This window comes from Miniopterus natalensis, chromosome 15 (genome assembly GCF_054644295.1).
Source record: "Miniopterus natalensis isolate mMinNat1 chromosome 15, mMinNat1.hap1, whole genome shotgun sequence".
In the NCBI taxonomy this organism is placed as follows: domain Eukaryota; kingdom Metazoa; phylum Chordata; class Mammalia; order Chiroptera; family Miniopteridae; genus Miniopterus; species Miniopterus natalensis.
The window spans coordinates 893,764-919,633 of record NC_142095.1 but is presented as its reverse complement, the minus strand read 5'-3'; the positions used below and the strand labels follow the sequence as shown (position 1 = coordinate 919,633).

Below are 25,870 nucleotides of genomic sequence, written 5' to 3'. Positions count from 1 at the left end.
ACAAGATCTATATGACCTTTGTCATTTCGCTGCACGTCTGTGACAACCTGGGAGTGCAGGGAAAGGTCCAAGGGCAGGGTGAGGCCAGAGCATGCGTCGGGTTAGAAAACGTGAACCCGCTCCGAACCCGGTGTGGGCAAAGACCACTGGTTCCACGTGACCCGAATCAACTAAAATTAAGTGTATCTGTGTCAGACATTATGCTTCAAGCTCAGTAGCCTGAAGCATAACTCCAGTATGGGCCTCATTGCACTTTCTCAGATATAACCCATTCCCCCAGGTGAAACCTGTGACAGGGAATGAGGGCTTGTGGCGTGGCTGTTGGCCCCCGCCTAATGGAGTCCTGGGTGCTTCTCCCCAAACCTTATCTTTAACCTAAGAAGGCCTACGTGGTAATGAGGCAGAGAGCCCGTGGGGCCATTGCTGTGAAGGTGTTATTTGGGCGAAAGGTAGTGTTATCCTTGCTCTCATTCACGGACAGGTGGGGTGTAAATTCAGTGTCCTGAGGTTAACTCGGCTGCGGGAGGTGCACCTGCGGGGCGTCGGCTGCCAGCTGAGGACGCAGGGCAGGCGAAGGAGCCTCGTTTCGGGTTGTTCTGAGTTCCTAGATCTGACAAACAGGATCTGTGGGCTCTTGCTCACTTCATCTCAGGTTTCTTACCGATAATATCGCTGAAAGTTACTTCTGCATCTTATTATTATGAGAATCATAGGAGCTGGTGTTTATGAAAACGTCTGTGTGAGCTAACAGGGGCTGCACCAGTGTAGGAGAGAGCACTTTGTTATTGATTTCCAATTTATAGATACCTCCCTCTTCTGCTTAACCTCTTGGTTATATGTGTGTCTATTTAACAGAAAAATGGGGAATCTATTAAAAACGAGCCAAAGCTAAAAAACTTGGTGCAACTCAAAATCTCCCAGCCACATCCTTCTTATTTTCCTTACAAAAGATGCTAGATTCCTAAGACTTTCCTTTAAGAAGCAGGGGGTCTTGGAAAGAATAAATATCTAAATGTAAATATACATACATATGGGGTAGCATTGCTAGCGCCGTAGAGAAATCATCAGCAGGGATTCATGTTCTATATATAAAATAGTACTTTTCATTCCAGGTTAAAATTGAAAGTCTGGAAGGAAATGGGAGCTAATATAGCCGGGGCACATTACCTGGTCCCCACAGGACGCTCGAGCGGCTTTCCTGTGGCTGATATCAGTGCCTTAGACTTGGCCCATTATCAAAGGATACATTTCTCCAATTACTTCATCAGTGATTCCTAACCCATCACATACAAACATGTCATGCAGAAAATTATTCGGGGCCATGTAGACGTACAGGCTTTAAAAGCTCTCTAGGACGGATGTATTACATTTAATAAAGAAGTTAAGGATATTTTACAAGCTTTCAACGTTACAGTAATTCTGGGGTCTGTTTCATAGTTTGTTTGATGAAAAAACATGACGTCAATTTAATGCAAGTGTTGTGTCTTGGCCGGGATAGGGGACACCTAAAGCTGGCGTCAAGGTAATAAATCGTCTCTCTCGATTACCACGAGAGTCCGGTAACGGAGGCAAACCTATTTTTAAGTGAAGTAGCGACTTTGCTTTTCTGTTACCTACGTGTGAGCAGACAGATCTGGGACAGAAACGGATCCTGACAACTACCGCTCGGTGTTAGGCTCCCGCCCGCGTCATTTCTCCTTCTGCGGCTGGGGAAGCCGTGGCTGCGGCCGAAACGCCCACGTGGGAAGCGAGTGGATTCCGTGGGACTCTGGGTTATGAACCTGCGTGGCTTGCACACCACGCGGCTGATGTTTTCAAGGTCATTCTAACAGACAGCAGCGTGCACAGAGCGCTGAGACTCGCCGCCCGCTAGTCACCCGCTCAGCATCCTAATGGGAAACGCAGCTCGCCGCCTCTCCAGGCCGGGGGCCCGCAGCGGCTGGCGGCCGGTCCGCCGCACGCCCCGAAAGCCCTGCTCACCGTAGGAGACGAGGCGGCCCCTCGCCAGGTTCCTCCCGCGCGGGTTGCCGGCGACGCACTCGTAGGAGCCCTCATCCTCCTGTTGAAAGTTCGGGATTTCAAGGGTAGCCCGGGATTTGCTGTACGTGACTTTCCCTGGCAACGGGCTTCCGTCCAGCCTCCTCCAACTAATATCGGGGACTGGGCTGAACAGTTACACCGCGTTAGAACAGCGTCCGGCTCGGTCTTGGGATAACAGGGTAAAATGAGTGTCCTTAAAATTAACTCTCAAGGAAACAACCCAGGGACTCCATCGCAGGGAGGCTGGCGCTCGGGCCCTGCGACCGTTTGCATTCGCTCAGCGGCCTGTGACACCTCATTAAGGGCCTGCCATGCTCAGGGCGCTATGATCAGAGAGTAAACTGTGAGTAAAATAGACATGCTCTCCGCCCTCGCATTGCTCACAGACCAGAGGAGCAACAGGCAATAAACGATAGAAAACAGATCTATCTGTAAATTGCAAGAAGGGAAAGAAAGGGAACAGGCTGCAGAGATAGTCCCACGAGTACATCAGTTTAAACGTGAAGTTCGGGAAATTCTTTGAGGGACATGACACTTCCGAGCAGGCGGGCTCTCTCCGTATGGGTGGATTCTAAGGAAAAAAATACAGATTCCCCCAACGCCAAATTGGCCCTAGCAGGCAACTGGAGAGGTAGGTGGTGGGTAAGCTGGGTTACCAAGGGGACTAGCAGTGTGATGGACCCTACGAGCCTCAAACACTGTGCTCACCACCCTATTTAACAAAAAGAAAAACAGCAATAAGTCAGAGAGCTTTACATTGAACCCATCTCCCCTTAGAACATGTAGAGTTCCTTCAGTTATGGGAATTTAGCTCAATATTGTATGTCTAGTATCTCTAGTCTAATATGAATGTATTTTTAATATATAAACTTAATGTCTAACAATAAAGAGTGGATTTAGAAATCTGTGGTTTGGAAGGCCTCACTTTTATACGCATCATATAACGAAACTCAGGCTATCAACCAAATTATAGCAGGACAGTGCTCCCTGACAAGCCGTCATTTATAAAATCAATCCCATCTGCTTACATCAGGGCTGGGGAACCTTTTCTCTGTCAAGGGCCATTTGGATGTTTATAACATCATTCATGGGCCATATAAAATTATCAAGTTAAAAATTAGCTATGACAGAAGCTCCTAGATTTATTGAATTTCACGTCCTGCCTACAGTTGCCTTGGCCGGGCCAGATCAGATGATTTCAAGGGCCTTATACAGCCTGTAGGCCGGATGTTCCCCACCCCTGATTGACATTAACATCTCTCCTGTCCCCCAGCACATCACTCTTCATCCCCATAGAGACTGTCGGGTGATCTAAATATGTATATTCTAAATGTATTTTAAATTAATAATAATAAAATCATTTTGCAAAGTCAACTTATCAACTTTGTAGAAGAGGCAGGTTTTTTCAAGTTGATAAAAGTGACCAGGGAGAAATTTCCAAGGATGTGCAAAGCGGTGGACATGAGTCTGCAGAGTTTGAGCTGTGAAATCACCCCAGAAAGTAGGTGGCGAGGACCCAGCAGAGGCCCCAAAGGAAACGAGACACTGCTACAGCCCTGGAAGGTTTCGCTGGCAAACAACTTTGATCTTTCTGTGGAAACTGAAGATGCCGTCGGCACAGAGAGGCACAGAAGTGCTCGCACACGTGTCGGAGAACATGCCCCGGAGTCCATGTTTCAGTCTTACATTGTTTCATAATTACCACGTGGTTTCAAACAAACCTTGGATTTTAATACAAAGTAAAATCGTGATTATCATAAATTGAGTTTCTGTCCTTTTAGAAAGTCTCGCCGCTTACTACAAAATTAGGCTGACATTTTAGGAAAATGGCATGTTCCTGCCACAGTTAACCTCGGATAACTGGCTTTCTGTCCACTCTCCTCACGGAATAACAAACTGGCAGAGAAAAATGAAGTTCTGCAGGAGCATTTACTCGCGTAGAAGGATCTGCACCAGGTCTGAGGGGTCCTGTGCCAGACGCAGGACGACCCGGTTCCCAAAAGCACGGGGCATGGGCCTGAACGTGCGAAAAGTTATCGCCTCGGGGTTGGGAGGACTCTGTGTCTTTTATTCTTCACTTTCTGTTTATCTCAATTTCCCATTATTCCCCTACAATGAGCGTGTATGACTCGTGCAATAAAACATTCTAAGAAAGTGTGTTTACAGAGAGAAAAAAGGAAGCTCCGATGCCTGTCCGAATGCCTGACCTTCGGTCTCTTTGTGACTGTGAATCTTACATTTATGACAGAGACGTGCCCAGTATCCAGCTGGAAAAGCTCGTAACCGTGAGCATTCGGACAGAATAACTTCAGTGAAGAGCCCTGCCCATGCTTAGATCAGTTCTTTGATTGTGAAGACAGAGCCCAACTTTTAACATAACTAAATACCTAAATCTCGGAGCCAGTAACAGAAGAGTTTGCTATTTAATGACGGTGATTGTGACTGTATCACAACCAGTAGTTACTGATTACTAAGCACACAGCGGGCCGGGGGCTACGCGTGTGGATAGCATGCGCATAGTGTCATTGACTCCCCCGTAACTAAAGGGGCGGAGCCGGGATTGTGTCCCGGCTTCTTTGCCTCTCGGACCCCAACACTCCCGTAAGACCCTCCTCTGGTAGCTTTGGCATCTGCGGTTTTACAGAAAGTTGGTCTCAGTTTCAAGTGGGGGGTAAAAGAACAAGTCCCACGAAGCTCAGCTGCTCTGCCTCCCTCCTCCAGAGGAACTCGGTGACGCCACGGCGTCTCAGCAATGGCATTGCTCGCCCGATGGGGGACATGGCCCGTCTCCAGGGGAGCCCGTTCCAAGGGAAGCTGTGCAGGAGGGAACGTCAGCACCCGCCCCTCAGGTCCAGGAGCCCCCGCAGCCCCGCACGCCCCGCCCAAGGTCAGCACCGGCCTCTCTTCCTGACAGTCGCCCTCCAGCTGGCAGAGCTGACGTTTCCCGCGACCTGGGCTCACGGCACCTCGGCCTCGGGGCAGAGCACAGGATACAGGCCCTGCGGTTAGAGGCTCCTGCACTGTGGCCACTGCCACCGTCAACGTGGGAGCCAAGGCCACCCGATCAGACAGCCAGATGAGGCTCGGGGCTGCTTTCGGAAGAGCTACTGAAGAGGGAGCCTTTCTTCGTGGGAATTGGTTCAGACTGTGGGATGTGAACTTGGGGCTGTCCCACCAGGTGGAGAAAGGGGCTTTGAAAGCAAAGCTCACGCAAAGGGGGAGAAATTGGAATTCTTCACGTGTGTAGATCAGGTTACGCCTGGTGCCAGAAGTCTCCCTTTGAACACGTCCGTTGGTCAGTTTTTCTCTTAGGTTTGGGCCTGTCTGAGGCATATGGCTGCTGATCCCATCAGGCAGGGCCTGGTGGGCAGGTCCTGGACGCCTGGGTCCCCACGTGCGCGGCTCCTGCCTGTCTGTGGGAATGAATTACACTGTAGGGCGCATTTCTCCTGGATAGTCTGCTTTATAGCTTAGATAGCTAAGAATTCTCAGGGCAACTACACTATCAAAAAGTAATCACTCAAACAGTAAAATAACTTTTTTCCCATTTAAAATTCTTATCAAGTGCATCTTGTGGCTACATTTCATGTTAACAAATTTCTATTGGGAAAAAAGGAAGCAGTTTTGCAAGATTGCACAGATATTATTTAGATGTTGAGACTGGTCAGATTTGTCACGTCGCCGCCGAGCAAGGAGGCCGGGGTTCTCGTATTACTGGTAACGGGACACAGAGAGGCAAAGAGAACAGGAGTGAAACCTGGGCAACACCAACAGGCAGGTGCATTCCAAGGACAAGTCCCCGTTTGGGTGGGACCTTCCTCTGAAGACACGAAGCAAACCGCTTAGAGTCCCCACCCTCTCTCTTGAAGCCTCGCGAATGCTCAGAGCAGTGGCGTCCCCAGGGGCCCTCAGGAGAGGGGTCACTGTCCAATCCCTTGGAACTTTGCCACTAGAAAGTGAGTCACAGTGAGTGGCACCCTCGTCCTCACTCCCGACACCCGCCGACTCTGGCCACACCCCTGCTTCTGCTACAGTCCTCCGGATTTTTTATTGTCCTCGTGTTTGATGCAGAAGCCGGGCTCGGATACGACCCTCAACAAAGAAACCACCTTGTGATACTGCGCGGATGCAACAGGGACCTCACCCTCTGAGAGCGCGGGGGCCCGAGAGCAGGACGCTGAGAGACGGGCAGAAGGCCCCGCGCGACCTCGCTCACAGGCGGAGGCTAAGAACCAAACAAACTGCTGAACAAAACAGATCCCGAGACACAGAAGCGTGGGCCAGACTGAGGACCTCGGAGGGGAGGGGGGTGGGGAGAGGTTAACCTAAGAGCTTCTATGCTTGTAGCACAGCCCGGGGCACAGACGGAGTGTGGGGAGGGCCGGGGGGGGCAGTGGGGGAGAAAGAGGGACATTTGTAATACTCAACAATAAAGATTAATTAAAACAGGAAGGAAGGAAGGAAGGAAGGAGGGAAGGAGGGAAGGAGGAAGGGAGGAAGGAAGGGGGAAGGAAGGCAGGAAGGAAGGCAGGAAGGGGGGAAGGCAGGAAGGAAGGAAGGAAGGAAGGAAGGTAGGAAGGAAGGAAGGAAGGAAGGAAGGAAGGAAGGAAGGGAAGGAAGGAAGGAAGGAAGGAAGGAAGGAAGGAAGGAAGGAAGGAAGGGAAGGAAGGAGGGAAGGAAGGAGGGAAGGAAGGAAGGGAAGGAAGGAAGGAAGGAAGGAAGGAAGGAAGGAAGGAAGGAAGGAAGGAAGGAAAGGAAGGAAGGAAAGGAAAGGAAGGAGGGAAGGAAGGAGGGAAGGAAGGAAGGAAGGAAGGAAGGAAGGAAGGAAGGAAGGAAGGAAGGAAGGAAGGAAGGAAGGAAGGAAGGAAGGAAAGGAAGGAAGGAAAGGAAGGAAGGAAAGGAAAGGAGGGAGGGAAGGAGGGAGGGAAGGAGGGAGGGAAGGAAAGGAAGGAGGGAAGGAAGGAAGGGAAGGAGGGAGGGAAGGAGGGAGGGAAGGAGGGAGGGAAGGAAGGAAGGGAAGGAGGGAGGGAAGGAGGGAGGGAAGGAGGGAGGGAAGGAGGGAAGGAGGAAGGAGGAAGGGAGGAAGGAAGGAAGGGGAGGGGAGGGGAGGGGAGGGGAGGGGAGGGGAGGGGAGGGGAGGGGAGGGGAGGGGAGGGGAGGGAGCCGATCTGATGCAAGCCTCTCACGAACCTCAGATTCAGAAGGGGTGCTGCCCAAGCCTTTCCCATTTCTTCCCGTTTCCTAAACCGAGCCGGCCTGAAGCCGGGCTCCTCGCAGCTGTTTGACGTGACCAGATAACACAAGCGAAGCCTTTTCTCCCTCTCGCTCCTCCCCACCCCTCTGGCTTTGTGCTTCTCAACTGTGTCGCCCTAAACAAGGACCTGGGCTCCGCTCTCTCGTCCCTCAGCCTTCCCCGGGTGAGCTTTCCATTAATTTTATCAAAGACACAGATACATTTGTTAACTCTCTGGACCGGCTCAACCTTAATTGGAAGTTAAATTAAAGCTCTCCACACACTGCTCGGAACCCTGCTTCAATTCCATACCCTGAGCCCATAAATAGCGTTTTCATTACCGGTGCCGTTTGAGAGCTCCTGTTTCTCCCTTGGATTTCCTAAACCTCATTATCCGCAGCTTAAACCGAGGCTGTACCAGGTTTTTAAGCAGAAAATGGTGCAGGGAACCCGTTTTCTAAGGTGCTTGTGCTGGGATTATTCTCAACTCGAACCTCATTTCGAAAAATCCTGTCAGTGGCTATTTTTAATCGCAGGGACTGAAGCAGAGAAAGGAACCGGTGCGGAGGCTTTGTTAAAATTTCAGATTGCTCGGCTCGCTGCTGTCATCCCCAGCCTGTGATATTCAAACAAAGCACTTGGAGTGGAAGGCCGTCCGGTGGGGACACAACAGGGATAAATCTGCGAGCTCTGCAGAAAAGCAATCTTGCTGCAGGGAAGGAAGAGATATTTTCGCTGGGGGATCTGAGTGTCGTCGGGACCCTGGTGGCGGCCGGTGTCCGCGAAGGGCCCCCTCGGGAACTGCCTCAGCGACAGAAGCGACTGTGAGCCGCTCACGATGACAGTGGCCCTTGCACGCAGGGCAGACAAACACAAGCAGACCCCGCGTGACGGAGCGCGGGTCCCTGACCTCTCGGAGCCTCCGCTTCCCCCTCACCTTCAACGAGAGACGGTGGTGGGCACATCAAAACCAAGCCAGCGCCACGCGAAATGCGGGAGGGTCTTCAAGAAGAAGCTAATGGCCCGGCCGGGCGGGGCTCAGCGCTTGAGCGTCGACCCAGGATCCAGGCGATCGGGGTTCGATTCCTGGTCGGGGCACATGCCCGGGTTGCGGGCTTGATCAATGGCTCTCTCATCACTGATGTTTCTCTCTCTCTGTCTCCCTCTCCTTTCCTCTCTCTGAAATCAGTAAAGATATATTTTTTTAAAAAAAGAAGCTAATGAACAAAATAAACTGTCCTCAGATGCACACGCATGGTCAACAGAGGGGACAGTCCATGGAACTGGCCGTAATAGTCTGTGCCCGGCAACATCACATCAGGACGAAATGCAGAGCCATTAGCAAGAACCCGAAGATGCGGTGCCAGTCCACAGCCCGGGACGCGCGGGAGACCGTGCCCGAAGCGCTCTGCTCTCCCTCCTCTCAGCGCAGCGAGGGGCAGGCCACACGACCACTGAGAACTTCAAGGAGGGAACTTTCAGATTCCTCGCCGGTTACTTTAAACCAATCCTTAAAGGCCTAAACAATCTGAATGCACCTGGCTTAACTCAACGATGCTGGTCACCTGGTGCCCTGAGCGACCTCTCTGTGCTGCCACCTGCAGGGACATCGCTCGCGAGAGGAGCAAACATCGGATGCCGCTCCGTCCTCGGAAAGTTCCAGAACGCCGAGAAACACCTGGGCAAGACTTCAGATTTACTGCTTGACGTTAATAGCCAAGCTGGGTAACTTTTCCTCCATAAATTAGAAAAAAAAAATAAACAAGATATACATGTTTACATAAATACAGTCCTCGGCATGAAGGCGCAGGGCACACAGGGACATCCGGCGCGGCTACGGATTTTATTTACATTCAGAGCACTGGCAGCAAAGCTTCTACATTAAGAAGAAAAATAAAAGGAAATATGTGTGGTTGTTTACCTGAGCGGCGGAAGAGTTACGAGGGCCCGGGTTTAATCTCTTCCCCGAGAGCACAGGCCTGTATTTCCTTCCAACGAGACACAGGCGTGTCTCCCAGTCAGCCTGCGTTTGCTCGGCACCTGCACCCAGAGCTCTCAGGGCGTCTCGCAAGGCGGTTAATTTGCAGCTTAGATAATTAAGAGGCTGCCATGTTAGACAAATGAGAAGAGCAGAGAGTTCAATCTGTGATCACAACAGCCTTGGAACCCCAACACAGAAAGTTAGTTACACATCCCAGAAGCCAAAGCGATTAAAGCTCAGGCAGGAATCCGCAGTTTTGTCATAACCGCTCTACACTCACGTCAGCCTGGCGGGTGGGAGGTGGTTAGAGTCCTGAGCAGACGCTCCAGCCCCCCGACCTCATCCCCCCTGCACGTGTCTGCAGCTGCCTCCCTGGGGGTGGCTGTGGTGGAAGCTGTGTTTTCTCTCTAACCCTCTATAGCAGGTCGTTTCTTTAAAAAATATTTTTTAATTGATTGTTTAGAGAGAGGGAGAGAGAGAGAGAAACATCAGTAAGAGAGAAACACTGATTGGCTGCCTCCTGCACGCCCCCTGGGGACCAAGCCTGCAGCCCGGGCATGTGCCCTAAGAGGAATCGAACCCTGACTTTTTGTTGCATGGGGCGATGCCCAACCAACTGAACCACACCAGTCAGGGCTACACCAGGTTTTTACAAATGGTAGTAGGTACTGACATCACACACAAACTGGTGGGGGGTGCGGCCCTCAACGGCCTTGATTTATTTTTGGAAACACTTATTTCTTCTCATTAAAAAACAGCTTGCATTTTAAAAAGGTTATCTTTTGAAATTTTAAAAATCTTTAATGTATAAAATTAAAACTTCCTGGTTGCTGATATATTAATTACAGAGACTCTAAATAGAAAATGTCTCCATATCTCCATAGTTCCATTCCCCAGATAATATCTTTTTAACATTTTGCTGAACTTTTCCAAGCCTTTTTGTTGGAAAACATTTACAGAATTCAGGGCTAACTTCACCTGCACATGGGGAATTTATTCACATGATAAAAAGCAATTTGATTAAATGCCAATGGCTGTGGGCATGAGTTTTGAAGTCAGAATCAGTGAGGCTTCGATTTGAACCCCAGATGTACAAGTTATGTTGATTGAGTGACTTAATTTCTCTAAGTGTCACTGTGTGGACCTTCAAAATTGGCATTAAATCAACCCCTGGCTTCCAATTATGTTGGAGTAACTGGAGCTGCATTTACCCTACTGCTTGAAATATCAGGAAACTGGACAGATACGTGGAAACAAACCTGACTCCAGAAGTGTCACAGTGGGCATCCCAAGACCGTGGTCCCTGCAGGGAGCCTCTGGTGCCCTGGTTTTCTGTCCCCAGGCACTGCCCAGCTCAGAGAATAAGGAGGGCAGACGAGCGTGGGACATGACCGACTGCTTCACCGAGGTGAGGGGACAGCACTGAAGAGCTGGGACTGCGGGTGTTGGAGAGGATGGGACGGCAAACGGAGCGTGCTATGGGCATCTGCCTGACGGGGCCACAGGAGGTGGCACAGAAGACAGTTCTCAGAGCTCAAACAGAGATGGAAGACGGCATCCCACCCTCTGCAGGAGAGGCTCAGTGGGCACTTGGAGATTCAGCAGAAGGTGCATCTCAGTCATGAACTAGCCTGAGACTAAGGTTGACTCCATATTCACTCTAAGGACACTCACTCACAGGCCACAGGAAGATCGCCCTGACTCCCAGGAACAACTCCTATCAATAAAATCTAACACCTCAAATAAATACACCACAGTCCAGCATTCAGCATCCTAACGTTTATGTCTATAATTCAACCAAAAATTACTGGACAACCTAAAAAGCATACAAATGAGAAACATGACTACCAGGAAAAACAGTCAATAGAAACAGACCCACAGGTGGCAGAGATGGAATGAGCAGACCAGGGCCTTCACATCCTCGGAGGGGTCCTCGTGGCAGAGCAGGAATTACGGCAGAAAGAATGGCCGACCTCAGACTCTCACGGACAAAGAGCCTCGAGAGACACCCAAGCACGTCAGGGAGACAACAGAAACCCGAGGACTGCGGACGAAATGCAGGCTCGGATGTGCAGCCACCCGACAGTAAACACAGCCCAGGTCTTAGCTACATAAACATAAACCTCACACTAAAATCTTTTACCTGATTCAGCACACCTAGGTTTCACCAAAAAGGTAAGGCCTGTTAAAAAGCACAGTCTGCAGAGACAGAGCGAGCACAGGGGCCGGACTCAAACACGGCCATCCTTCAGGTGAAAGGCGATGTGGTTGACATGATTACCCAGGTATGTTACTCCTGCAATGTTCCTGTAGGTTTAAAGTTTTTAGGAATAAATGAAGTTGCGAAATCTGATATGTGAGCAATTCAGACTACGTTAGTTAACTAAACGGCCCCCTCACCTGCGGGCCTTTTCTACCTGAGACCTGCCCCTGCCCCTGCTGCTCCGGAGAGAAAAGCAAAGGGCGGCAGAGAGGTGAGAGCTGTTCTCCTTTCTGACATAAGGATCGCCAGGTGGCCCACCCCCGGCTCAGGCACAGGTTACACAGAGAGAGAATGGAATAGGCCCTTGGGGTTCAGAGAACGGTGAACACTTTTTGCCTCAGTGCCCAGCCTGGCGCTGTGTTTCTTGCACCTATTATCTGCGTTAATCCCCAAAGCAACGCAGGGCAGGTGTCCTCACACCTCCTCTTGGGCGAGATTAAAGAACTTCATGGAGGTCTGTGAGCGTGTTTGCTAAACGGTCCCCTAAACTTGAGAGAATTGGGGATTGAATCTGCCTCCCCTGACTTTTTAGCAGTTATCTGAAACATTTACATAAAATTTCGAAGTTCAGAACTTAAAACCAGGTGGGCCTAGGTGCGCCCCCCGCCCCCCCCCCCGCCTTCCTCACAGGAGCTGCACCTGAGCAGGTGGCGCATTCAAGCCGAGTCTCCCTTTCTCGTAGGTAAATAAAGTACCGTGTGCCCCGCACAGTGAGGAGGGTAACGTGCTACCTATAGGTTCTTAGTTACACACCTTTAACAAATCAAATTTATTTACGTGGGAATTTTGAGAACTAGCTTGATAATGTCTAGTTATTTATTATGGATGAGTATTTTTTAAATTTCAGGAATCCACATTTCCTCATGTTAAATATGATAAAATAAGCTATTGATCTTTTCAGACACTATCTTTTACTGGTTTCCTTTTTGAAATAAATCATGTCATTTTCAGAAAAACATTTTATGGGTAACTTTAAATTGGGAGAAAACTTGAAAATATTCAAAGTTCATAATATCTTTAAAGGCAGGCAAGCGAATAAAAACTGACGAAAGTCCCCCTTTTCACTTTCTTAAGTTAATCAACAGTAATTAATCATTAGACAAATACTATGGAACTAGTACTGAATGAAAATAACATACATGAAAAATAGGTAACCTGAAAAATGTAAAGATCTTCAAAGTCCCACAGACAGAACAGAACCTAAAGGATTTATTAACCAGCCCTGTCTGGGTCGCTCACTGTATTTACTTAAGAACAGGATGGAGACGTTGAAGAGTGTTTTCCACAGATAGGACTGTAAATCTCCGTTTCTAAATGTGAGGACCCCCTGGCAATAGACCCCGTGTCCAGAGGGAGCCCTCAAGCCGACCCTGGGGGTCTGTTACCTCTCACAGCGTGTTCTGTGGGCAGGAAGAGTCGCCCTTGCCTGGCAGCTGGTGAGAAGCAGAGACCTGGTCCTCACCGAGGCCTGCGGCATCTCGCTCTACCCATGTCCCGCCTTCACATGTACGCTCACGACTAAAACCGGCAGGTCTAGCCTGTCTACCTATAAAAATGAAGTTTGCATATCCCCCAAAGGTAAAGAGATGTCTGAATATTATGTACAAAAAAGCAGGTGTTTGGCTGCCTGAGAGCACCCCAAGCTGGTTAGCCCATAACCACTTCTCTGAGTCTCACAAAAGGCCTCCGTTCCTGGGCAGGTTTGACTCATTTACAACTGTCCACCGTGAACAATGGCCCTTAATTAATCTAATTTGGGAAACTACAATGCAGGCTTTTCAGTTACAATTATTGCTGATTAATTAAGCGAGGAGACCCTGGGGCCTCGTGGGGGTGGATGTGGGACAGAATTGGGGGCAGGGTGTGTCCAGGGCTTAGTGACTTGCCCGCGTCTCCCCGAAATGCACTTACTCTCGCCCCGTGCTGTCTGCGTGGGTCAAACTCGAGGAAACCCCAGTGAGTTAGGGGAGACCTGCAGCCCCACCATTTTCAGAGCATTAGGCATTTTGCTTAAGTTCCCACCAGAAACTTCCGCTTTTCCCCAGCATTTGAAACCTATGTGGTCATTCACCTTAGCACAATGTTTGAATAACAAAAAGGTTTTGTTTAAATTAAAACACCAGGAAACAAAGCAAAACAAAACAACCTTACTTTCCAAGGGCAAAGCATTCCAGTTTTACAGACGAATCCTTTGCGGCTTGTATAGTTTCGGGGAAACGCACTTCAATCTTTGGTTCATACTCCCCCATCACACCTGTTAAATATCAAAAGAGCTAGCAGCATTTCTGGAGAACAGAGTTTCCTATGAAGTAGATGCTTTGTTAACCAAAATCGGATTCTCTTGTCCTGCAATTAACAGTATCTTTCTAAACTTCAGCGGGTGACAGGGAGAGAAAACACCGTGACACTGTTTGCGGGATTCGGCATTTCCCCTCGCTCCTGAAAAATAAATGTCCAGGGCACATCGAAGTGCCAGATAAAAGCACCGCCCCCCGTTTCCCGGTGTCCCCCCGCATCAGCACCTTAAGAAGAATTCATGTTACCAATTAAGAACTCAAGGCACCAAGTATCTAAGAGGCTCCTGAGCTAACACAGATGTTTCTCTGTAGAGATACTGTGTCCAGCTCCACGGAACCCACGGCCAGGTCGGCCCAGGAATAAAGACATTTTCCTCCAACAAGGGCAGGGGCCTGATGTTGCACCTTAGTCCAAATGTCAGTATTTCTGCAACAAACCTATGAAGTAATCGTGCCAGTTGGGATAAACAAAGACATAAATATTCTTATGTCACGTTATCGAGGTTCTGCTAACAAATTGGCTATACACTGATAGGAAACATACTTCTTTTCATAGTTTTTAAAAGTACGGTAAGGAACCGTGGACGTGGGCTAAGACGGGAGTGAGGCCGCCGTCGGATCGTTGTAAATACGCCACCTGTCAGGGGAGGGGTTGACCGGCAGGAACGGGCCTCGTTGGCTTAATTCATTTAACCAGTGACACGCCGAGGCTCTTTAAAAGTTTGATCATGTTTTTACTTATATACCAAACACCACGGTAATAATATATACCTAAAATAAATGGTTATTGGTGGCCGGTACAGTGTCACAAAAGGCAAAAATTACAAAATATATAGAACTAGCCACACCTTATTTTTACGCCCTCGGTCATCCTGACACGGAAAAGGCCTAGTGGGGGCAGAGCATCCTCGTCACTCAGCTGTGTGGGTGGGTTTTCTGTCTCCCTGACAGCTGGTGTTCCCTGGGTGACTGCTTTAGTACGTACGATGCTCTGGTCTCTTGTTCCCATCAACGTGTTGAAGGGGGGGGGGTGGGAGGATACAGGAGTTAAAAAGGGGAGATGCAGAAACTAAGCGTAAGCCGGAAAAAGTGGGAGAACAGCAGAATTTCAACACATATTGTCGATGTGTGGGCTCCCCCGGTCAGGAGCAGAGCACCCCCTGAAGGGAGGCTCCTGAGTACGTCTAGAGGTCACTAAATTCTGAACCGGGACCATGCAGGTCATCTGGATGGCCCCTGAGGATGACTATCTAAGAACCCTGCCCGGGGCCGGCTCCGTCACTCCAGCAGCCGGATCAGCGCCATCCTCGCGCTTTCGCTAAACTCCTCAGGGAGGAGATACGCTCTGGGAGGTGCCACATTTTGAGGCCAGATTCGGACCCTAAAACGCACCAGCGCGCTCTGGTTGCACTGCGTGTGGCTGTGTGTCCCACGGTGCGCGTTTAATGAGAGGATCAGCTGGGGGATTCCCCCCGTGGGTGACTCCCTACGTCTTCTGCGCTCTGAGTCTCACACCAGCGGTGCCTTGATGAGGCTCCGGCTCCTCAGAGGCCAGTCCGCAGGGTGTTCTAGGGGGACCAGAGCTCCCGGGAGCCTGCGTCTCCTTCGCCTTGCTCGTGGTGAGTGTGCATCTCCCTGCTCCCCTTGGCTGAGCTCTGACCCCGTCCTGTCAGCCAGGTAAATAACAGGTGGGCACAGGACAAAAATGGAAAAGAAGGGTATTAAGGAAAAGCTGGGTCCCATGTTCATGAAAACTATTTTAATTCCGTTAGTAAGTCTGGTAGCACCCACGGGTGCACACACAAGCCTACTCCCTCTCCCCCAAAAATACCATTTTTTACAAAATAGTCCCTAAGCAAAGCACAGATGAAAGACTCCAGAGCCGGAGAAGAGGGGGCATAGTGCGCCCAGGGCCCTGTTCACGGTGCCACGTGGGGAGCTCCAGAATTTTCTGTTACGTTTTTGGGAACACCTGACTCAACATATTTGTGAATTGACCCTCGACTCATAGGCGCTGTGGCTGCTGGGGGCCGGAGGGAAGCAGACGCCCCCCAAACCTCCCAGGCTCAGCCCCGGCCGAGCTCGTCCCCAAGACAACGGGTCCTCTTACCGTCAGGGCGCTGCACCAGGGGTGTGGGCGGTCCCCGGACGCTTCTCTGCGCCTCCCTGTTGGTCACAAAGCAGGTGTAGTTGCCCACGTCAGACGGTTCCACCTTGGCGATGTACAGGTTGCCCGTCTCCTGGGAAACAAACCGCCTGTTGTCCTCTTGGACCTGTAAAGGGTTATCGTTGAAGGTCCATGCGTAAGATAAATCTGGAAAACAGAGAAGAGAAGTATTGTACTTCCTAGGTTCCCTCTAATCTGAGAGTCCGGGGCCCTACTTATCCATGATTAGAATAAGATGGTGCCCCTGGCCCAGCCAGCACGGACCAGGAGGTCGGGGTTCGATTCCCGGTCAGGGCACAGGCCCAGGTTTCAGGCTTAATCCCCAGCAGGGCGCGTGCAGGAGGCAGCCGGTCAGTGACTCTCTCCCATCATTGATGTTTCTCTCTCTCTCCCTCTCTCTTCCTCTCTCTGAAATCAATAAAAATATATTGTTTTTTTAAAAAAAGATTGTGCCCCCATTTGTCCAGCTTGTGTCTGTTGTCCTGGGGTAACTGTAATATTCTCTTGCATTCAGATATATTCCAATTTGGATGATAAATTATGTGGTCATCAGGCCCATGGTGTCCCGAAGGCAAAAGCAGGAACTATGGCTGGAGGGGGTGACAGAACACTGACCGTTAATGTGACCGAGAACGGTGTACGCTTCAGAGCTCCCGCAGAGGCCGATTCACGAGGTGATGAGCTCCCCGTCATTAGTGGTGACCACGCAGAGGATGGACGAGCACTGCCTGAGACGTTGCAGGATTTACCTTTGCGTCGGGCAGGAGGCTGGACCTGTTTCTGTGGCTGGTCCCCTCTGCCCTCGGCATTCGTTACCTCCCCAGGACTGCGCTTTATATGAAGGCTGCGCAAAGGCAACTCGCTGCTTATTTTCGAAAACGTGCCCTGGCTCTTGACCTGCCCCAGTTGCCGGGTCTCCTCCCCTGCAGGCCCCTCCCTGCCCTCCGTCACCCGCGTGGCCTCTCGCGTCTGAGTTTATTTACTGAGCCCTTTGCGGCCTCACTGCCAAGCCTCCTGCTCGTCTCCACCCAAAAGATGTTCAGAGGGATTTTGTTTGAAACCAGAGAGCCGTGTAGATCGTGAGCTTTTCAGTATAAAGAGGAGGGGGGTGTAGTTCGGGTTCCCCAGGTGTCAGCGACGCCTCGTCTTTTGAACCTTTTGTGAAACGGGGATGGTCTTGAGCAAGTTCCCGGGCCGGGTCTCAGCTTGGGGTCTCCACTCAGCGCCTGCGCCGGGGAGGCCGGCGCCCGCTCTGGAAGCCCAGGCTGCCCCTTTCACTTAGCGGAAACCACAGGCTGCCTCTTCCGTGCCCCGAAACCTTTACTTCCTTCACGCTGTGACTGTGGGCCTGCGGCCGGAGTTTCCCCGCCTCTCGTGGGCACTTCGCCCTCTCAGGAGCGGCCAGCGCGGGTCCCGCGGAAGCACGGCCGTCAGCAGCGGGCGCGTGGAGGCTGCGGGCGGGATGGGGCCCGGGCAGGAGGAAGGTGGCCCCCATTGCCCGCCTGCCTCGCCACCCCAATAGCTCGTTCTGAGCGGCTGGTGCCACTGTGCCCGTGACGAGAGGGTGTGGGGCCGGGTGTGAGGTCCTTTCCCGGGGCCGCGTCGTTGGGGGGGAAGGCTGCAACCCAGACCCTAGACGCCAAACCCTTTCCTCCCCCAGCACCGCCTGCCCCCCTTCTGTGCGTCGGGGGCCCTCTGCACCCCCGCTCCCCACGGCTGCCCTCCCTCACCCTCGGGCTCCCTCCCAGCCCCAGCTCCACGCACACCCCTCCTTCTCACGTGCGGGACGATGGCTCCTCACCCCCGCTTCCTTCCCCCTCAGCACCGCCGGCCCTGAGCTCAGTGTCTCAGAACCCTCAGGGTCGAAGGCCTACCCGCCGTTCGCAAGGACACCACGGTGCTTAGAGCTCAGAAGAGCAGGGAATGGGACGCCTCTGTGAGGCCTCCGACAAGCAGTTCTCTCTAAAGCTGCGCCTAGAGCAGGTCTGAAACCCGAGTGAGCCCCAGCGCAGCCGGGGGACTTGGTGGAACCCCCTCCGCAGTCGCCTTCTGCAGGCGGGAAGAGCCAGGGGACCCCCTGCTGACAAGTCCCCGGCGACTCCGACCCTGGGGCCCAGACCTCCGCTCTGAAAACCGCCGATGTCAGCGACAAGCCCGGCTCCCCCGCAGGAGCCCACCCGCGGGAGCCCCGACTTGGATAGAGCGGTGGCCCCTTGGACGTGCCCTTGGGAGCCGTGGAGCCTGAGGGAGGATCTCTCAGCCCACAGCTTCGTGGACCGTCTGGGGCGGACGGAGCCTGACTGGCCTCCACCCGGCTTCCTATTTTTCCGGGCGAGTAAGCAGAGGGGAGACAGTGCACCCTCTGCAGCTGGAATCCGGGGGCCCTTGGGTCCCCTCTGGGGAGGCCGGAGATGCTGTCAGCCCTGTGGTCCCCTCCCCTGCTGCTCTGTCCATTCAGCCACCCCCCGCCTGCCTGGGGCCCCCATCTCTTTGGTTTCGGCCACAGCCACTGTCTGCTTAATGTGTATATTTTTTAATAGGGAAAGAAAAAAAAAAAACCCTCTGCAAATTGCAAGTTTAAAATCCTCCCCATTTGGCTTTCCTTAATTAAATGTATAATTCATGAGACACTTTCCTTGAAACCATTGCATTTTTAAATATTTCCCCCCGTCCGTGCCGTCCCTCCGTCATTAATGGTCCGGGTGCCTTTCGGGGTGACTCAGCGGTGTCATCAGCGCCCCCGGCGACCAGCCCGCAGCCTCCCGACAGCAGCCTCCCGACGTTGTTATTATTCGGAGTGGCAGCTCCGCAGGAAGCAATTGGGGCCTCTATCTGCTGCTCTCTCAAGCATACACAAATCCTCTTTTCCCCAGAGCACGATTATGTTTTGACATCTTTTACAGCCCTATGTCTTGTACTGCGATATTTAAAACACAAACACAGAAGATATACGCAATTACCCCCATTACGTGGGACGCGGTTGTCACGAGCGGGGAGGCCTCGCGCGCGCGTGAAAGGGACCGTGATGATAAACCCTGACCCTGGCGAACGGCTACCGGAGCCGGTGGCAAGCTTCCTGAGGTGGGAAACACACCAGTGAGGCCTCTGGGGCTCGGAGTCCGTGGAACGCTCCGCCTTCGGGACGCTCTGGAAGGAGTGGACGTCACCGCCAACCTTGTGTGTCGCTCGGGGTTGGAAGTGACTGGCCTTCGGGCTCAGTCACGGCCGTGCTGGCTCCGCTCGCAAAGACCCGGCCGGGGAAAGTCATTGCTCTCCCGGGCTGGGGTCCCGGGTGCCGGCGCCTTCGCTCCCTCCCGTCTGACTCAGCCCCCGTCTGTTCCAGTCACCGCGTAGCCACCCCGATTTCCCACTCCTGGGCGCATCGGCCTCCTGGCTGGAACAGTGGAGGCGGCCGCCTCTGTGGCCCACAGAGGGGCACGAGGTGACGGCCTCCGGGTCCCTGTTGAGGCCCCACTGTGCGCGGCCGGTCCTGCCGGACAGAAAGGAACACACAGCCAGCTTCTGGGAACGGCTGGCAGGCCTCGGGCTCTAAGGAAGAGGCCGGTCATGGAGGGAGGGCCCCTCGTCAACCTCAGGGACACGCTGGCTCCTGGCGCCTGCCAGCTTGTCACCCGCACGCCGCGGGCTAGTTCCTCAGCGACCATCTTCACGGAGGCCGTTCGCGCCTCTGAGGCTTGGTCTCGGCACCGGGCAGAGGGGCCCTGTCACGCCCACCGCCCGCCTGGGTTAAAGACCAACGTCGTCTTCAACGCTGGAGGTGACGAGGCCGGGGGTGGGGGAGGCTTCTGCTCACTGGGCTGCCTTTTAAAGTGTGACATTTATTTACAAATAGCTTACGTCCCTGTCGCCCCACTGAGTCAAAGTTGAAAATACTCTTTGATTCTGACCAATGGCAGAGCCTGAAATGACTCGAGAGACAGATGTGACAAGCAGATGTGACTCACAGCCCGTCACCTCGGTTACGACACTGGAAAGCCCGTCTCCTACGGTTAAAAAATGAGCACCTTCGGAGTTGCACGTGCTCCAGAATGACGTGACCTTACCCCAGACAGAGTTAAAAGCGTTGTGGGTGTCCCGCGACGTCTCGGGGAGCGGGCCTGCTGCTCTGTAATAACACCGAGTTAAACCGTTGTTAAGTTGTGATGAATCTCCTTTTCATGTTGTGTCTGTGTTGCATCCGGCTCGGCTAACAATGAAAATGGTGAAAAATATTTTCAAGGATGAAAAATATTTTCAAGGTTTTAAAGAATCCTAAGTAAGATTTGGTTTAATATTAGGGAGGGGAAGTTGCTTTCGTTTTATTTTTCAATATTTGTCTGTTTTCCAAATTCCCCAGTTCCAGAGTGAAAACCAGCTGTAAGAGAGGCAGGTGGTCGGGACCTGCTCCGGTGGGGAGCCAGACGGCTGATTAGCTCCCGGGCTCCTCGGGCCGCGGGCCGGGTGCTGGACGCGACCGCGGGGCAGGTGCCTCGCCCGCCCCTGCCTGGGGTCCTCCTCGGCAGGAGCCTGGGGGCGCCCCCCGTGCCGCTGTGAGGATCGAAGGGGCGCGTGCGGCACAGACTTCGGATCTGCGCCGTGAGCGCTTGCTGCCATGTCACGGCGACTCCCACAGCGTCGGCGCCACGGGGGTGTCCCGAGCGAGATGACTCCGTGGTATTTTCACACTGTTGCTGAAGAACCTACCAAGTTCATCACGTCTTGTGGAATTTGAGAAAATGCGACCCCAGCGGGGGCGGGGGGGGGGGTCGGCGGGTGGCTTAGGCCCCTGGAAACAGTCCCGGAGCAGAGGCTGGCGTTCGCTGCTTGGCCCCCGGGTGCCGGGAGACACCCTGACTCGGTGCCATCGGCACCTGCTTCCCAGAGGCAACTGACTCTCTTCCAGTAGCTAATTCGATGCTGCCGAGAAGACCGCAGGGATTTGCTTCTCTCCGGAGCCCGCCCGGCAAAATGAAACGACAACCTTGGCTTTCGCCTCTGAGTAGCGTGCCGCTCACGGCTCACGTCGACTTCCACCCCTCAGCTCGCTCAGCGTCTGCTACAGCATCTCCGTGTCGGTGCCGGTTAAAAGCGTCCATTCTACGGACGCGAAAACTGAGCCTGGAGAGGTCCCATGGGTTGTCCCTGCGGTGCGGGGTGACAGGCCCCGATCCCAGCGTGGAGGCTCCCGGCTGCACCTCAGGGGCCGATTTGTTGAGCGTCAGGTTAAATCATTACTTAAAAGGAAAGATCTGGGTGAGGACCGTTTGGATGCAGCGGGACGAACCCGAAAGGCACCCAGGCCCCTTCGGTTTGACGAAGGGCTGCCGCCGGCTCCAGGACCGACGTGACCACGTACCTCCGAGGTGCGGCGGGGCGCCGCAGAGGAGCACCACGCCTTGGCCTTCTCGGACGGACACGGCGCTCCTCGTTTTGGTTTCAAAGTCCTCGATATCTTGGGAAATAAAGAAGAGCAGGTTTAGAATTTGTTACCTCGCAGAAAAAACAACAACATTCTAAGGAACCCGAAGCTGTTTTTATAATCGACAGTCGTGAAAGCTCATACTTGACGGACCAGAAGGTTTAGTGGATGTCGATTTATCTACTCGGACTAAACGGAGTCAGTAAGAAACACGCAGGCGAACATCCCTCACACTCGGCTCACTTTATTGCCCCGGCCCCCCGGCGCCCAAGGGGAGGGAGGTGAGACGCGGGAAGACAGAGGGGTTGGGGGGCGTGCTCTACCGACGTGCTGGTCGGGGGAAGAAGACGGAAAATTCGGGACGAAGGTTCAGGCGAAGGCCTTGGGGTCCAGGAAGGGGGTGCCCGGCCCTGTGGAGAGGCTGCGTTTGTACCGAAGGAGAAGTCAGGACGAGAGATGCCCCCGCCGACCGGAGACGGACCTCAGGGGCCAGGGTTGGTCGGATGGCAATGAAGCAGACGCGCCGGTTCTGATGTGTAAATTAATAACTCCTGCCTATCCCCTGCTTTGGGTCATAAACATACGTCACCAGGATGGACTCTCCTCAGCTGGGCCCCCTTCCCTCCCCACCCGCTCTGTTCAGCCCCCGCCCGTTGCCCTGACTTACCCCTGGCACGCCCTGGGTGCTTCCGACAGAGCATTTTGTTTTTTTAATATATCTTTATTGATTTCAGAGAGAGGAAAGGAAAGGAAGAGACAGAGATAGAAACATCAGTGATGAGAGAGTCATTGATCGGCTGCAGCCCGCAACCCGGGCATGTGCCCTGATCGAGAATTGAACCCCGATCGCCTGGATCCTAGGTCGACGCTCAGCCGCTGAGCCACGCCCGGCCGGGCCCAAAGAGCATTTTTAATCAGGTCCGCCCCCTTCACCCTGGACACAGGAGAGCCGAGTGAGCCTAAATAGCGGCACCGTGGGCGGGAACTGTGGCCCCGACTTGGCGTCTGTGGACTTGGGTTTACACCACTTTAAATGTTAGTCAGTAATAACCAGGCCAACAAGCTGTGTTTAAAATAAAAACCCAGCACGTCGAACTCATGGTTTCTGTTTCCAGTCGTAGTCACAGGTGAGAATGCTGAGGTTTCATTCTATTATTATTATTAAAAGGTCCCATGAAATTGTTGTTACTTTTTAATGGTCACAAAACCAGAAACTGTCACAGAGGCTCAGTGAGGAATTGGTCCTATAAAACCGACAGGCCGTGGCGGGATCCTCTCAGCGTCGCCCTGACCGTGTTCCGCACCCCGACCCCATCGGCCACGTCACTGTTCACCGGAAGCCGTGACCGCGGAGGACCCCGCTGACGCCTCAGTGGGGGTGTCCACACCCACTTGTGCGGTCGTTTGTGATTACAGCGGGGCTCCTGTTAGCTGCGTGAAAGGAGATCAACTTCCCTCGAACGGCACGCAGGTCCTGTGAGCTGTCAAAACAGTCTTTCCAAATGGTACGAGCTTATGGGTCTTAATTAATAATTCAGATTTTAAAGCTGTTTAGTAGCACATGGAACAGACGGGGTGTGATTTTGCCTCATTTGAAGGAGGGGCCGTCTCCCGTGAATGCGCTTTGAACGGGCCTATTTTAAGGATCCGACCTGATTTTCAGCGTCCCCCCTGCTGGCTGGAAACAGTGTAATTCGGCTCCCGCCGAGTCGAGGGTCCCTCAGCTAGGCGGCCACAGGGGCATCCGGTGACATCTCCTTTGCTCTTCGAGACCTTTAAGGGCTCTGGATTTTTCTCCTATGATCAGAAGCCAGAGGGAGCCGCCAGTTTCTATTCGTGTCCCACCCGTTTCCCCTTAAGATAATACAGCTCAGTGTGAATTTGTTCCCCTGGAGGGTCTCAAAACTACCAGGCTTGGAAAAACTCCCCTGGGCCGCGAAGGTGACCGCCGGGCCGCCCTTGAGCTCGAGGGCGGGTCCGCTGTGCCGGCTGCTGCGAACGACCCCGTGGCCGAGGTCGCTCTCGGGCCGCTCTGATGACCGGGGCGTCCCCAGCCCTGCGGTTTTATTGCTGGTGCTGGTGGCAGCACTTGGCAGGAGCGGAGGCACAAGTTCGGTCACGAAGGCTCCGCTCCAGCGACCAGCAGGAGACGCCTGCCGACGGCCCAGAGTCGCCGGGCCATAGGCTCTCTCCCAGAGCCACCAGGAGGCCGGGGAGGGCAGGGGCCCCGCAGTGCACTTTGCGTTGGGTCCAAGCAACGCTGCGGGTTGTGACGGCCAGTCGGCCAGTCGTAAGGAGAAACCGTTTCCGCAGCCGCCACCTGGGGGAATGAATCTCAGTCTCATCCGTTTGCTGCCAAAGCCCGAGGATCACCGTCGGAAGATGTGCCGGGCGGCGCCAGCCTGACACAGGGAGGCAAGGGCTTGCCAACGCGCCCCCAGCCTTCTACGCCCTCCCGATGCCGCCCTCGCCAAGGCCGCACCGCCCTCCGCAAAGCCGCCTGCCTCAGCTCCGTCGCTGCCTCAGAGGCGGTGGACCCGCCCCGGCCCGCAGCTCATAAGCGCAGGACGCAGAATTTAATTCCGGGCACTGCGGCTCCAGGGGGCGTCTGCTGAACCACCAGACGAGACCCCCGGCTCTTCACGAGAGCGCCACCCAAGACGCACCCCGGAGCGGCCCCCGCGCTGCCGACGGGGCTCGTTTCCTCCCGTCCCGCGCCTGTGACAGGAGAGGCACCGCCAGGCGTGGCCGTCCCCAAGCGCCCGGCTCCGTCCCCGCCCGGCAGGTCCTCAGGATCATCTCCATCCTGCTCAGAGCGAGTGTTCCCGCCCCTCGGGGCCACTCCTAGGGCTCCGCGCGCCACGTGCCCCAGACCTCACATCCCCGAAGTGACAGAGCCGGGATCTAAAGACTCGGGTCATTTAACTCCGTATTTCTACCCTTTTTCCTTCATTTCACGCTGATTTCACATCTTGTATCTAGTCTCCTGCATTTCCCCCCTAACAGTAAATTCACAATTAACTTTTTTCTGAATAAAAAATTAAACAATTGAATTTAACTAATAACAACCCAGCATCCCTTGACTAATAAGCTGGGACGTATGTGGCATGTCTCTTGTTAATAACACGTTCACCACGGAAACGTCTCGCCCCCAGGGCTCCCCGGGCGTTTCCCGTCCTACTGATCAGTTTGACAAGCCTACGGCCTGTGGTTAGAAGCCTGGGCCCCAGCGAGCCCGACGTCGGAAGCCCTGCTACCAGGGACTAGCAAATTCCTTGGTCTCTGCCTGCTTCTATCTGTCTGTCTGTAAAATGGGTTTGCACACTACCTGCCTGTTTGGCTCAACGCTATGAGAGTTTTAAGTACATACGCAATAAACATTAGCTATTACCTTTGGCAGAACACAGCTAAAAAATTACTCAAAGTCTCCTTGGAGGCTCCACAAACTAAGATGGGCCATGAGCTACCTCCGGCCCCTGCCTGCTTTTGTAAATAAAGTTTTATTGGAACACAGCCACGCCCACTAGTTCCTGTGCGGTTGCTCTGGTCCTGTGACAGCCGAGACCTGGGCCTGCCAATCAAGCGTCTGCACCCGGGCTCTGCACAGAACAGTTTTCTGACCCGCTCGGCCCCTGCCCCTGAGGGCTGACCCTCGGTGACGCCCACGCGACGGGTGCAGGACCCGGCCGAGGGGGCCTGAGAGCAGAGACCAAGGTTCCCTCCCGGGCGCCCTGGAGTGTGAGCCCCCGGGAGTCGGAGGCACTCGAGGGGGGCGCGAGGGGAAAGCGGGGAGAGCCCAGTTTCGACAGCTCTCATCCCTGGATACGAATGAAACTTCTTTTATTTGAAAAACTGTGCTGCTTCCACAGACACTTTTTTATTAAAGGTGTTTATGAGACTCCGCAGTCCCTCCCACATAAACCAGGCGCCCGCCGGCCGCCGCGCAGGCCCGAGCGGTGGCTCCTCGGGAGGAGATTTACCTGCGTCGCAGGAGCAGAGGGGAAATAAACTCGCTGATTTCATTCCTTTCTGCTCAATGAAATCCTTATTTTATCGCTAAGCGCTGACACCTCCAGACCTCAGCTCCTCTCTCGCCCCCCGAGAGCGAGCGGCGCGGGGAAGCCTCGGCCCCGACACCTGGAGATCGCGTCCCAGTTTATTGGAACCTCAGTCACGGCCACGGCGAGTCGGGAGATAAAGGAACTTCGCCCGCACGGCGCATAAAGGAGGTGGGGAAATAGCCTCTTATTTTTTTTTGTCTCCTTTCAAGATATTAAACTTTATCAATCAGGATCTACAGCTCTGGGCGAACATGCCAACACCTCAGTCACGGGACTGCTTTTCCGGGACCACCCGCGGGAGGTACTGGGATGAGGCTGACGCGGGAAATGCAGACGGGGGACACAGAGCCACGTCCTTCAGGATAACGGGGCGCAGCGGGGCGGACTCGACGGTGCCGCTCCCTCTGAA

At 53.4% G+C, this 25,870-nt stretch overlaps 1 protein-coding gene across 1 annotated transcript in view; it reads right to left on the bottom strand.

Moving 5' to 3' along the window:
* The window catches only part of CNTN6 (contactin 6), a 97,241-nt gene that overhangs the window by 38,898 nt on the left and 32,473 nt on the right, over window positions 1–25,870 (bottom strand). The window contains exons 4-7 of the mRNA XM_087824546.1: window positions 21,338–21,433; window positions 15,925–16,128; window positions 13,669–13,771; window positions 1,981–2,165 (exon numbers count right to left, since the gene is read on the bottom strand). Of these exons, the coding sequence (XP_087680672.1) occupies window positions 1,981–2,165; window positions 13,669–13,771; window positions 15,925–16,128; window positions 21,338–21,433 (588 nt within the window). The remainder of the gene's footprint in view (window positions 1–1,980; window positions 2,166–13,668; window positions 13,772–15,924; window positions 16,129–21,337; window positions 21,434–25,870) is intronic.